Source organism: Parus major, chromosome 3, assembly GCF_001522545.3.
Source record: "Parus major isolate Abel chromosome 3, Parus_major1.1, whole genome shotgun sequence".
Lineage (NCBI taxonomy): Eukaryota > Metazoa > Chordata > Aves > Passeriformes > Paridae > Parus > Parus major.
The window spans coordinates 5,416,032-5,430,193 of record NC_031770.1 but is presented as its reverse complement, the minus strand read 5'-3'; the positions used below and the strand labels follow the sequence as shown (position 1 = coordinate 5,430,193).

General features: G+C 42.0%; 2 protein-coding genes across 8 annotated transcripts in view; one reads left to right on the top strand and one right to left on the bottom strand.

The window, feature by feature from the left end:
* The window catches only part of JAG1 (jagged canonical Notch ligand 1), a 35,789-nt gene extending 29,785 nt beyond the window's left edge, over positions 1-6,004 (top strand). The window contains exons 19-26 of the mRNA XM_015623072.3: positions 170-197; positions 304-389; positions 1,190-1,303; positions 1,528-1,637; positions 1,718-1,954; positions 2,287-2,418; positions 2,856-3,006; positions 3,342-6,004. Coding sequence (XP_015478558.1) covers positions 170-197; positions 304-389; positions 1,190-1,303; positions 1,528-1,637; positions 1,718-1,954; positions 2,287-2,418; positions 2,856-3,006; positions 3,342-3,799 — 1,316 coding nt within the window. The 3' untranslated portion in view covers positions 3,800-6,004. The remainder of the gene's footprint in view (positions 1-169; positions 198-303; positions 390-1,189; positions 1,304-1,527; positions 1,638-1,717; positions 1,955-2,286; positions 2,419-2,855; positions 3,007-3,341) is intronic.
* Positions 6,005-12,320: 6,316 nt separating this feature from the next.
* SLX4IP (SLX4 interacting protein) overlaps positions 12,321-14,162 on the bottom strand; it is a 71,737-nt gene continuing 69,895 nt past the window's right edge. For all 7 annotated transcript variants that reach the window (XM_015621829.2, XM_015621823.2, XM_015621828.2 and 4 more), the window contains one exon: positions 12,321-14,136. In XM_015621829.2, coding sequence (XP_015477315.1) covers positions 13,302-14,136 — 835 coding nt within the window. In that variant the 3' untranslated portion in view covers positions 12,321-13,301. The remainder of the gene's footprint in view (positions 14,137-14,162) is intronic.

Genomic DNA, 14,162 nt, shown 5'->3' with positions numbered 1-14,162 from the left:
TTTGTGGTACAAACCTGGAACCAATTTAGTAGAGAATTTCAGCATATTTTTGTAAAAGTTGAGCTAAGTATGACTTGGGCATTAGGGAAAGTTTGATCATTCTTTACTGCCAGTAGAGCTGTATTAGCCAAAGTCTGCATGTTTAATGCTGCATGTCTTTGCTTTGCAGACACAAACGACTGCAGTCCTCATCCTTGGTAAGTTTGCTACGTTTATCCTTTGCTTTTTTTGTTGTTTTAGAATTCTGGGTTCCTTTTATCTGTAGCAGTTTTTAATGTCTGTGATAATGCCTTTTCTCCACAGTTACAACAGTGGCACTTGTGTGGATGGAGAGAACTGGTACCGCTGTGAGTGTGCTCCAGGCTTCGCCGGGCCCGACTGCAGGATCAGTGAGTGTTACGATGGCTCTCTGCCTTGGTTTTTGTCTCACTTAAATCTTGTTGCAAGACAATTGTCTTAATTGAGTTAAGTGGTAGATCAGATGAGTGATAGATGTCTTGTGTCATCTCTGTCCGTACCTGGATCCTTAGAAAATTTGGAGGAGGCAGGAATCACACTAAAAATGAAAGAAATTTAAGGTCATTCAGCTGGAGCTGAAACTTCTTGGTTCAGCCGAGTGGGCAAAATGCCCTTTGGGACAGCCTTCCCTTGTGTTTGTGTGGCCCAGGCTTCTGCTTGAGATGAAAGTGTGCCAGCCAAAAACCTTGTCAATTAATAATCCACCTCCAAGCCCTGAGGTGATGTATGCGCTTCCCTGTAATTTAATAATAATTACAGGTAGGAGGACACTTTTTTTAATAACAGCCATGGAATATAAGTCTCACAGCAGCAATAGAGCTGGGAAGGGTTTAACATTGACATCAGTTGAAGGATCTAGTGGGGGACAAAACTGGAGCACATCAGAGGAGAGGAAGTGTGTCTGTGTAGGAAGGAATGTGTCCTTGCCCTGGAAAGCTCAAGTAGCCACAGGGGTCAGGTTTTGATCTTTGTTAGTGCCACACAGCAGAAACGTCAAAGGACTTTTCTGAGGTTATATTGGTGCTGCAAGCAGGAATCTGTGTCCCAGTAGACACTAGAAAACGGACATAAAGCTCCAGTAGGCAATTCTATCCTGTGTTTGCTTTTTTTCCTGACAAAACAAAAGGATACTATGGAGTAACAATTCTGTTTCCTCTCCTTCCCATCACAGATATCAACGAGTGCCAGTCCTCGCCCTGTGCCTTCGGAGCCACATGCATTGATGAAATCAACGGGTACCGTTGCATTTGCCCCCCAGGTCGCAGTGGTCCAGGGTGCCAAGAAGGTATTGCAGATTCCAGAGCTGATCCTAGCAATTGTGGCAAGATCTGTATAATTGCACATTGATGGGTTTGTGGTTGTATGGGGCTGGTTTTGGGGTGTACTGTTGGTTGTTTTTTAAAGCAAGTATCTTTATTGAAGAAGCAACTTAGTGGGAAGTTTGGATGAACTTAGAAAAGGGGTTTGTTTCCTATTTTTAGCTTACAATTCTGTTCAATTTCTCTTCAGTTACAGGAAGGCCTTGCATTACCAGTGTTCGAGTAATGCCAGATGGGACTAAGTGGGATGACGACTGCAATACCTGTCAGTGTCTGAATGGAAAAGTCACCTGTTCTAAGGTACAGCTGTGCTGTGGTTTGGGTTACATAATTTTCTGCCCTCTAACCAGTGGATTCTCACCAGTATCATCCTCTCCTAGGTTTGGTGTGGCCCTCGGCCTTGTGTCTTGCATGGCAAAGGCCCCAGCGAGTGCCCCGCTGGCCACGCCTGTGTCCCTGTGCGGGACGACCACTGCTTCACCCACCCGTGTGCTGCCGTGGGGGAATGCTGGCCTTCCAACCAGCAGCCTGTGAGGACCAAATGCAACTCAGATTCCTACTACCAGGACAACTGTGCCAACATCACCTTCACCTTTAACAAAGAAATGATGGCCCCGGTAAGTAACAGCAGCTCGCTGGGCTGTGGCACACATAGACTCATTCCCAGAGCATGGAATGATGCTTTTCACAGGGAAAAGTCCAGCAAAAGCTGGCTCTGCCTCATTATCAAAGAAAACAAAAAGTAGTGAAGAATCCATATAGCCTTGCAGCCTAAATGCTTTTGTGACTGGAGAAGAACAAAAGCCGGGTTGGGGAGAATTCCACCTCCTTTTCCCTTGAGAACTCTTACTTCAGGGCAAAAAAAAAAAAAAAACCAAACAAATCTTATATCTGTGTGTTCATGTGCATATGTATTTAAGAAAACCAACATCTTTTTTGTATCCTCCAGGGCCTTACCACAGAGCATGTTTGCAGTGAATTGAGGAATCTGAATATTCTGAAGAATGTTTCTGTTGAATATTCCATCTATATTACCTGTGAGCCTTCCCACTTGGCAAATAATGAAATCCATGTTGCTATTGTAAGTATTCCTGGAATATTTTTAAATGTCTTAGTAGTTAATTGTTTGGATATGTGTTCAACATGTGGATTTCATAAAAATCTTAATTCCTGGCTTTGTCAGCACTTCTTGTGGTTTAGTTTCCATCCTGATTCCCTTTAAGAACAGGAAAGGAATTCTGGTTACACGTACTTACCTGAAAGCTGCCATCTGGGGGCAACTGTAATAAGGACAGTACACTTTTGCTTTTGGGGGAGGTTTGGTCTTTTTAAGGATGAGAAACAAGAATTCTGAGTTGTTAGTTTCTGCCCATAGCAGGCCATTTTGCTTTGTTTCTGTTTTGTTATTTATTAAAAGTAGCAAGAGCCTTCACTGCCTGTGAAGGTTTATAAATAGCAGGTTCTTCCCCGGTGCATCTGATGTGGTGCTTGGTGTTAATTGTGTGCCTCCTCCTGCAGTCTGCAGAAGACATTGGGGAAGATGAAAACCCGATCAAAGACATCACAGACAAGATCATCGACCTCGTCAGTAAGCGCGACGGGAACAACACCCTCATCGCCGCTGTCGCCGAAGTCAGGGTTCAGCGGCGCCCGGCCAAGAACAAAACAGGTGAGCTGCTCCCTGGCCCCAGCTCCCGGACCTCGCCCTGCCTGCAACACCCCTTCCAGGGGCAGAGGCTTTCCTCACTTTGGAGACTTTGAGCAAGTCCCTGTTTATCAGGAACAATGGGGAGGCTTTGCACCCAAGGTCTTTTAATTTCTAAAAGCCCTAAAAAAACTTTTCAAAAGTTTGCTAACCTGGCAAAAATGCTGCTACCCTTCCATGCTCCTCACGGAGAAACACGGGAAGTAACGAGGCATAAAAACTGAGATTTGTTTTCTCTGAGGCATCCCGAAGTGTCCCCCGTGGTTTGCAGCAGGACTAACTCCTCCTGTCTCTTCCAGATTTCCTGGTGCCCTTGCTGAGCTCGGTCCTGACGGTAGCCTGGATCTGTTGCCTGGTCACCGTGTTTTACTGGTGCATCCGAAAGCGCCGAAAGCAGAGCAGCCACACCCACACGGCCTCTGACGACAACACCACCAACAACGTAAGGGAGCAGCTGAACCAGATCAAAAACCCCATTGAGAAACACGGAGCAAATACTGTCCCCATTAAAGACTACGAAAACAAAAACTCTAAAATCGCCAAAATAAGGACACACAACTCCGAGGTGGAGGAGGACGACATGGACAAGCACCAGCAGAAGGCCCGATTTGCCAAGCAGCCAGCCTACACTTTGGTAGACAGAGATGAAAAGCCCCCCAACAGCACCCCTACAAAACACCCAAACTGGACAAATAAACAGGACAACAGAGACTTGGAAAGTGCACAAAGCCTAAATCGGATGGAGTACATCGTATAGCAGATGGTGGGGTGCTGCCATGCAGGGCCTTTGAGTATCATTATAAAGGCACTCAAGAGCTTGTAGTTCTTAAACTGTTGTGTAATATTTGAGTCTAAGGCTATTATTTACTTAGAATCCCTGTGTTAATTTAAGTTTGGACAAGCTGGCTTACACTGGCAATGATAGTTGCTGTGGTTGGCTGGAATACCAAGTGCTGCATTTCACATCTATGCAAAACTAGTCAAAAGTGCCCTCCTGTAAATTCAGCTGCAGCTGATCCATCACAGAAACGTTCCATAAGGTATTACATAGCCTTATTACTCTTCCTTAGTGTTCATTTTTTTTTTTCTGCCAGATGTTCCGATTTATGCAGTTTCTTTAGAATAATACATTTTATTTATATTTATTGAATTTGAGTTTTTTGTATATTGGTTTTATGGTGACGTACAACTAGTTCTGTATTTGAAAGTGCCTTTGCAGCTCAGAACCACAGCAACTATCAGAAATAAGTTTATTATTTATTTTTTTATTGTATTTTTGTTGGGGGCGGGTGGGGGGAACTTGTCAGCAGTTGCTGGTAAATGAAGAATTTAAAGAGGAAAATGTGTCAAAAATAGAAGTTTGTATAGATATGTAAATAATTCTTTTTTTATTAATCACTGTGTATATTTGATTTATTAACTTAATAATCAAGAGCCTTAAAATATCATTCCTTTTTATTTATATGTATGTGTTTAGAGTTGAAGGTTTTTGATAGCATTGTAAGCTCGTGGCTTCTCTATTTTGAATTTTTCTTGTTACATGTTGCCTATATGCCAAAACTAAGGTGTTCTAAAATAGTTTATTTTTAATAGGATGGGCTTTCTTGCCTTGACGCTGGTTTTTGTACAATGTCAAACGTTTGAAACACCTTCCATAGTATCACTTTAAGACTATTTGTAAGTACTGACTGAGGCAGTTTAGAGAATTAGACTAGAAAATTTTTTTTGCTGCTTTAGACTTGAAAACCGAGTGACAGGCAGATAATCTGCTAAGAAGCAGTTTAAGGGAACAAAACTGAGCTATTACTTTATGTAGATGAAATGTGAGTGGTTGCATGTAATTAAAAATATCAAATTAGCGTGTGAAGTTGGAAACACAGCAATCTTATTTTGTAAATTCTAATTATTTTTTCTCACCATGAATATGTAATACTGAACCACTTGTAGATTTGACTTTTTTTGTAATCTACTGCATTTAGGGAGTATTCTAATAAGCTAGTTGTTGAATACTTGAACAGTAGAATGTCCAGTAAGATCACTGTGTAGGTTTGCCATAGATTACACTGCCCGCCTTAACAAGTGAGGAAATCAAAGTGCTATTACGATGTTTAAGATCAAAAGGCTTATAAACATAGTCATCTCAGTGGTTAACCATTGAGATCATGAAGATACCTTGTATTGTGATATTAGTGTTATATGAAAATGCATCTTTGATGTGTTGTTCCTGGCAATAAATCTTGAAAAGTAATATTTATTAAATTTTTTGTATGAAAACATAAAAGAGCGTGGAGATTATTGAGCTTGGAGGCGCTCCCAGCCAGTCAGTTGTGCAAAAGCAGGGGCAGGTGCTGCTGGAGGTTTCCAGGACCTGCCCCTGCCTTTGGTGGAGTCAGTTTTTTGTTAGATGATTACACGTTCCCCTCTGGCTCTGAATGGGACTGAGGAGGTTTGAAAGCAGCATGTCCCTTGTTCTCACTGCCTCTTGGCCAATGTCCCTCGGTGTTCTGAGAGAGGATGGTGTGGCTGCACTTGTGCAACGAGTTTACCTTGCATGGGCCAATGAGCTGCCCCCAGATAGGAACCAAATCTAAGTAGCTAGGCAAGATCCAAAGTGCTGACCTGGATGGGAAGGGATCCATAGATAATGCTGATTTCTAATGGGCAAAAAGCGCTTTGTAAAGCATAAAATAAACTCTGAAAGTATTCAACACGACGGCTTTGAATGCTGAACTAATGCTGCCCCTCCCATCTCTGTGCAGGGGCTGGCTGGCTCAGGGTCTGCTCTGCTTTTACCGTGTTCTGATGAAGCTGCAAAATTGTTCTGCTAAGGGGCTACTGCAAAGCTGAAGGAACAATTAACTGTGTAACAAGTTCATTGAAAAATAGTTGAACCAACTTGCTGCAAGGTTAGGCCTTTGCATCTGTATTTGTTTGTAGTAAATAAACAGGTATTTTATATACAGATTGCTGCGATGTGAATACACTGAACGCTAACAAAACCTGAGAGTGAGAAATACTTTCTTCTGTAATTTTTTTACAGCTGTCAAAAAAAAAATTGATAAAATCTAATTAGTGTTATTTTTTATTTTAAACTCAATTTAGAAGTTTTCCGCCGTGGCTACTCTGCTTTGGCTGGGTGCTGCTTTTACACTTCACACTCACGCACCACCCCGGGCACGTACTGGAGCCTGTTTAGTTCACTGCCTCCTGAAGGGGAAGTCAACAAGATTAGCTTCAGCTGACCACTTCAATAATTCCTCATCAAACAAATCCCATGAGTATTTATTTCCCTTTGTTCCCTGGCTTCTAAATCTGCAATAAACTAAACACGTCATGTCCAAAAAAGCTACTTAAAGATAATAGAATCTTCCACCTGCCTCTAAAGGGCAAAGCTGGGCTGCTTGCCCTGACTGCTTTCCCATCATTGAATGTTGAATGAACCACCTTCCTGCTGTCTACTGTTCACATGGGTCTCAAATTCATGGACACAGAAAACAACCACCTCCTCCAAAGGGCTCAAACATACTTGAATTTGTAGGAATTTGCAAAAGTCTGCCTTCTATTAAGCAAAAAATAATAAAAATAGGGCATTTGCTATTTCTGGGAACGTACAGTTGTCAGGCTTCTTGAAAACCTACTGAGGCCATTTCTATTTACAGACTTAATCATTTAACAATGTGTACATGTACAAACAAAGCTATTTAGGTCTCTGAAGGCTCAGTGAAAGCAAAACCTGGATTTCTCAAGCTTCAAAACGTGTCAAAGCCCTGAATCCAGGGTTCATTTATTTACTTCCAGCCTTTCCTGTGCTCCATGCAGAGATTTTATTACTGCAGAGCTCCTCCACGCATACCCTGCTTTTCCCCATGGATCTTCCTCACTTTGTCACTATCTCATGGTGTTAAAATGTTAAAGTCATATAATTTGTACAGGGGGCAGTCAGAAAATTCTATACAATTGCCATAATGGTATTTTTAATTAATCCCTCTAGCTCAAAACTTACACTGGTGACTGTAACACAAGAACAGTCCCCCAAAGCCCACATCCACCACCAGGCTGGGGGCTGCTCTATGAAGTGGTTTCCATTGCCATGAAAATAAATAGAAACATGAAGTTTAGGGCTTCTCCCTCAGAATACCAAAGCACATTTCTTTTTGTGGAAATCATTCTTTGACATTTGACACTTTTACTACTCAGGGAAGATACATTCTGTTTGGTCAGCACTTCCCACTGCTAGTGTAAATTTTTTCTTTGTATTCTTCATGTAAGAATTGAAAAATGTGTGCTTCCTGAGGTGCCATTTAAGCATACGAGAAAAATGAAATTAAATGAATAAAATTAAAATATAAATAAAATATAATATAAAATAATAATATAAAAATAAAATAAAATAACTCCTCTTAGCACACTGAGTTTTGCTGTACCTACAGCTAATTGAACCTGCAGAATCTGGGTTTGGTTCAGCCTGAGCTGAACACGGCCACATCAAAGCTCTCACCTCCGCATGGAAAGGCGCATCTTACGTAGAGGTACCTGGGAAAGGTGCTGATGGTGCAGGTTACATCAGCCCTCACACCACCAGATTCATGTCACTGGGACTGCCAGCCTTGGGAACAGCTCCCTCTGCATTGCTGACAGGAGCCAAGGGCAGCTGGGAGCACTGGGACCTGAAGCCCCCCAGGCCAGGGGAACGTGAACCTGGTTGGAGTCCAAATGTGTGACTGCATCTCCAGCCATGTCCTGGTGAAACCATTTTCCCTTGCACAGACACACCTCCTGTTCTCACACCAGCTGACACCTGCACAGCAAGAGTTAATGTTATTAATCAGCTCCCTGCCAAGCTAAAATGAACAAGGTTATGCTCCCTGCTGCTCCTTGAAGACTGCCTGCTTCTGCTCCTTATCTGCCAGCCCTTGGGTGGAATCCAGCCCTGCCTCCCAGCTATCCCAGGTCCAGGGTGCTGCCCTGCCATCTGTGGAGTCACAAGGCAGAGCCTTCATGGTTTTTAGGAGTGCCTGCATAAGATGAGAAGTTCTGACAAGGGAAGTACCAAATTCAGCCTTTTCCTCCCCAGAAGATGGAAGTGATTGCGTAACCTCCCCCTCCCCTTCTAACGGAAGGAAGAATATTTGAGGATATTTAAGAATTTTTTGGCTTCCTCTTTTTTCAGCATCGACAGCAATGGCCATCATGGTTACAATTTGCCAGTGCACACTGAGTTTGCTTCCAAGGGTCAGTGATTTCTCCCAATAGAGGGAAAACCCAGTAAAAGAGCTGTGCAAGGATTAACTCCAGTTTCTGGGGTGGAGGAGGAGGAGGAGAGGAGTGCAGGCTCTGGATGGCTCAGCAGCTGCATCCCTGGCAGCAGGGCAGCAGCAGAGCCATGCGGGATCAGACAGCGTCAGACTGGAGTCCCAGCCCAGATCTGCCAGCGAGCGCCTTCTGTGATGTGCAAATTGTTTCAACCAGTTTCCCTACAGGGTGGAGAAATAAATCTCTATTCCTTTCATTCTAGCACTATGAGATCATATTAATATTAAAAAGGGGCATGCCCAGCTCTAGAATTAGAGCTCAAGATACTTTTCCTTAAAGATCTGATGCATAAATAAAAAAGATAATTATTATGCCAGCAAGTAAGGCAGTTATGGAGCTAGAGTACCAATTCCTACTGCTGTACTGAAAGATTTAACTTGGACAGAATGGGAGAAAATCACTGAAATTCTCCTTTACAAAAGGTGCACTGCCAGCTCTCACAGAAACACACTCAGCTCTGGAATAATTTAAGTGGACAGTAAAGAAGGTAGGACAGTTGTGGCTAATTTCCTTGAACAAATTCCACATTACAGGTGAAATGCCTTGTGACGCTCCATCACTTCCACAACTTTTAGGATTTCTCAGCATAAGACAACACCAAACAAACAAAAAGTCCCTATCTGAAAATGTCACCTTACTGCCACCATGGAAAGGACATACACTACCAGGTTTGATTTGAATTATCTGGGGGAAACAGGTGGACAAAAGGACTTGTGTGAGTTGATGAAAGAATTTGCTGCTCCCAGTTTGTTTTACCTTGGAAGCAGTGCTTCCCTCAGCTGCCCCAGCAGTCAGAATAAGCACTTCCAGCTCCCTCCAGGTTCAGCTGCCGTGCGCTTTGATATCCCTCTGATGAAAGGCTCCGCGCGCGGCCGTTCCCTCAGCCCACATCTTCTCCTTCACCCGGGTTACTGGAAGTGAGTTAATGTTTATTAAAGGAGAAAAAAGCACAAAGCAAAGAAGTGAGGAGTGCCTTTTATTAAAGCTAATTTCTGAGGCCAACCCACACTTCCCACTGCTGGCAAAAAGGCTCAGAGTTATTGCCTGTTTGCTGCAGCCTGTTTGAATACAGAGCCTTTCCCTGGGTACTGATAAAGCCAAGGAGATAACCACTCATAGCATGCAATCTGAAAGAGTCTGTACTTCACATCTTTCTTATTCCAATTGCAAACAGAAAAATATTTCCTCCACTTTTTTTTTTCTTTAGAAAGAAACCATTTTCCAGTCAAAAGCCAATGAGATGATGATGTAAAATGCCAATTAAAACCCATCCAATGCAATCCACATGCTGAGCAGTGAGAGGGAAGAAAATTCACACTGACCAAAGAAACACCTTCAGAAGCTACTTAACACTTCACTTGGTTAAAACCTTCTGGTGGAAGGGAGGTCTGAATCAGCACAAAGCTTAGTGCCCACTAGACCTTGGGATATTTAAAACCTTCCTACTGACCAACACTGGGCAAGGGAGATTTCACATGAGCTGCTTCCTCCCTATAAATGATTATGTAAAAGGCTGGTCTAGCTTTTGATATGTGTTTAACCATAAAAGTCTACTAAACAAATATTTTTAAGTGCTTTGATGTAAAGAATAATGGAAACGATCATCTGCACACATTAGAAAGTGTTTCACTAGGAAACAACTGTTTCATTATCAGCAAATAGCACAGACCAAATGAACCAGATGATTCATTAAAAATAATAACATTACTATTGTTAATAAAAGCTGGCTGGTTTAGGATAAAAATGAACCAGAGGTATTGTTTCTGTGCTTCAATGGTAGTCTCAGAAGAGAACAGAGCCTTAAATATTTATTACTTTTACAGAAAGGTATGCTATTGCTGCTCAGAAGCAATTTGGTATAGAAAGCCAAGACTTGCAAACTGCTAATTTTACTCCAGTTCAGTTTCCAGTTCCCCATTTTTTTCCCCTAAACCTGATTTAGGAAATCTAATGTGGTTCTAGAGCATGTCAGACCACACCTCTGCCAGTCCTCTGGGTGCAGGTGGATGCATGATAAAGAAAAAAGCAAAGTCTGAGGAGATGACCCTGAGCTTGAAGTAGAGAGAGGAGAGAGACCCGGACACAGCCTCGTGTCCCAGCACCCCCAAAGCACCACGGGTTTGCAAAAGAGAAGCTGGTATAAAAGTCCTGCTGCACAGATAAAAACAAGCACAGTTTTGGGCAGCAACACCATCTAAAATCCAGAAATGACTGTGAATTCAAAGCCTTTTCTGTAAATAGCTGCATTTCTGAGAGGATCCAAGACACGACTTCTGATAGTAATGAAGCTCAAAAATACAAAGCTCCAAAGAGCCTAGAAATTATCAAGACAGTAAGGACAAGAGGAATGATGCCACTGTGGACTTGTGAGAAAGCCCACCTGTCTTGTTCTGACTCTACAGCCTCTAACACCCTCAATCCCCTTAAATCTCTCACTGTTGCAAGACCACTGCTTTGAAAGGGAGATGTTCCCAGGCATCTAAGAGATGAAAACAACATTTTCAGTAACATAACAAAATATCCTAAAGGAAAAATCAAGTGTTCTTAGCTACACAGACAATGGTTTAATTTACCTAAGCCCCCTCTAAATGTTTAACCTTCATTTGAAAGGGTGCAGGCAGGTATGTTATTCAGTTAAGATTAAAAGTAAATTGTAATTATAATATATATGTGTATATATATATATATATATATATACACACACATACATAATAACAGTATGGGATGATAAAAACTGTATGTGGTTGCCCTCTGGTTTCTGATACTTGAATTATCTATGCTAAGACTTTAATATAAACTATCAAATTATTCTAAATACTCTCCTTTTTCTGATAAATGCTTAATTAAATATCTCTATACCTCTTTCAAGTCCATCAGAAAGGTGCTTTTTACTCCCTTCCTAGCCCAGTATCTCCAGTGTATGAAAAAGACAACAGTGAACGTACCTCAGGCTTTTCTTCCTCCAAACCAGGTTATTTGCAGCCTTGGTTTTGCTGGTACTGGGAAAGACCTTTTAGCAGAGCCTGGAGCTGGGTAAGGATTTGCAACCTGACTGCAAAGCACTGAGAAACATCACCCAAACAGCTGAAAGAAAAAAGAGAACATGTTCTCCAGACACATGCAGAATCTTCTTCATTTGCAGCAAGAGCAGAAATTATTTCCAGCAGGAGGAAGCTCTACAATCAGCAGTGTTCTGCTGTCAGCTGCAGAGCTGCTAACTCTCATCAGGACCTGGGTTACACCACCAACTCTAATGCTCCTGGATGTGAATCATCTCCTTAACCGCAATGAGGAGATCCACAGTCGTAAGTAAATGTCACTGAGATTTTTCTAAATTACTTCACGTAAATTCACAGAGCTCAGAATATGCTAAGCTGCAAGGGACTCACAGAGATCATCAACGTCCAGCTCCTGGCCCTGCACAGGACACCCCAACAATCCCACCATGTGCCTAAGAGCATTGTGCAAATGCTTCTCTAGTGCAGTGGTCACTTCCATGGGGAGTCTGTCCATTGCCCAACCACATTCTGGGAGAAACACCTATTCCTGATATCCAACCTAAACCTGCCCTGACACAACTTCAGGCCCTTCCCTCAGGTCCTGTCAGTGGCTCCCAGGGAGAAGAGGTCAGTGTCTGCCTCTCCTGCTCCCCTCACAAGGAAGCTGTAGCTGCAATGAGGTCTCCCCTCACTCTCCTCTTTTCCAGGCTGAACAGACCCAGTGCCTTCAGCCACTCCTCACATGGCTTCCCCTCAAAGACCTTCACCATCCTCATGCACTCCTCTAGATGTTCTCTAATACCTTTCTTTTTTTAAATTCTAGTGCCCAGAACTGTCCCCAACCCAGGAGAGGCTGGCCCAGGTGAGAGCAGAGTGGGGGACAATCCCCTCCTGGGGCAGGCTGGCAATGCTGGCTCTCCTGGCTGCCAGGGCACTGATGATTCCATGTCTGTGGTCACACTGATCTTAAAAATGATGAAAGAAAACGGCTTATAAATTTATTTTACACATTTAAAAAAGATAAGCATGGAATAAAAAAGGTACATTTCCTTAGCTCATTAGCACTAAATTTAAGAAGCAGTATGTACAAGCACTGTGAAATTAAAATTTATCTTAAAATAAGATTTAATTCTGGCATTACTACCACATGAAAATCAGTGTGTTGCCCTTGCATGTAAGCAAGGCCTGATTTTGAAACACATATCCATGAAGACGTGTATACATGTTTATATAGGAACTTCACCCAAGAACAATGTTTGCACATCCAGGTGTAAATATATAAATCTAAATATATAAAAACAACCTTCATTTTTCCCCAAGACTGAATGCATGATAACTCGTATTCACAACATGGGCCAGAATTAAATGTTCATATCAAAACTACACAAGCAGAAACAACAGTTATTTTGAAACTTCTCTGAAAAAGTGGGCCTCAAATCATCAGCTAGTAATCCTGGTTAAAGAGTTCTTTGAAATCAATTTAATTTGCTTTATTGTTGTAAAGATCATGTGAGTAAACTGTGAACTTTCTAATATAGAGAAAGGGTTAATTATCACTAAAGTAAACTATATGTTCAGAAACAAACAAGATACCAAATAACTGCAGCTGCTAACAGATCACACAAGGGGTTTGAACTTCTGCTGTCACCAGCTGATACGACTTTTTACTAGCACTGAATATGTATTAATCTAAAATTTTGCTTAGTAAATATCATTTTATAAGAGATTTTTCTTTCTATAAATATGATGCTGACTTGTGCAATAATAAGGACTAATTATTAAAGACTTAAAAGAATGACCTTTATCACAGTACCAAATGACTAATATTAACTAAATTTTCTTAAAATGTGTTCTCTAATTTTGATTTCGTATTTTTATTATTTTTCATCATTTTGAATTGCTTCCTACTCTTTGCTTACACACAAACTTGGCTGACCACCCTTGCTATTAAGGCAGTATTTCAGATTTTGACTTCTCCAGTCTTCGCAGTTTTAACTTCCCGAGACCATTTTCCACTTCTTTTTTTCTTTTTTGGGAAAGCTTCTCTGAAGACATGGGGTGCATTTCTACACATGAAGTTGGCACTGCAGGCAGCTCTTCAGTGGCTGTGCTTGGCTCATCTTGGCTTGTCTGCACTCCACTGTTGCTCACAAAAAGAGACCAGGAAGGGTTTTTTCTCAAAGTCAATGATTTCTTGTCAACCACAGTCTTTGTCATGTCTTGCTTTGAAAACAACCTGGAATTAAGAGGCATCTTCTCCTCCAGGAATGGACCCAAACAATTATCATCACACTTATTCATTTCTGTATTGATAGAAGCTAAAGGAGTCCCTTTAGAGGACACTTTTGTGAAATGCTCCAACTTTTCCTCTGAACCACAGGTCTTCAGCTGAGCCTGTGTTTTGGTCACTCTCTGACTTTGTTTTGGAGCTGGCAGTGCTGACTCAGAGCTGCAAGGAGGGTTCTCACTTAGAAGACTCGCCTCCAACCACTCCAGAGGGTGAGGTTTTTGCTGGCTGTGAACATCATCTAGCTGTCTCTGATTAACATCATTTCTCTGCTCTAATACAGGAAGCTCCAAGCTGCTCTCAGCTGTGTTTGTGCAGTCCTTCAGCAGGCCTGGACTCCTACGTTTCACATCAGACCGAGCACTAAGAAAAGTCTGACAGTCGTTCTTTCTGTTCTCTGTCTGCGAGTCTGCCGAGCCAAGATACACTTTCTTGGAGTCCTTGCTGATTTGAGGTTTGCTTGCACTACTTCTCCTTGGTTTTGTCCTCTTCACACTGCAATAAAAAGGAATTTTGTTTTT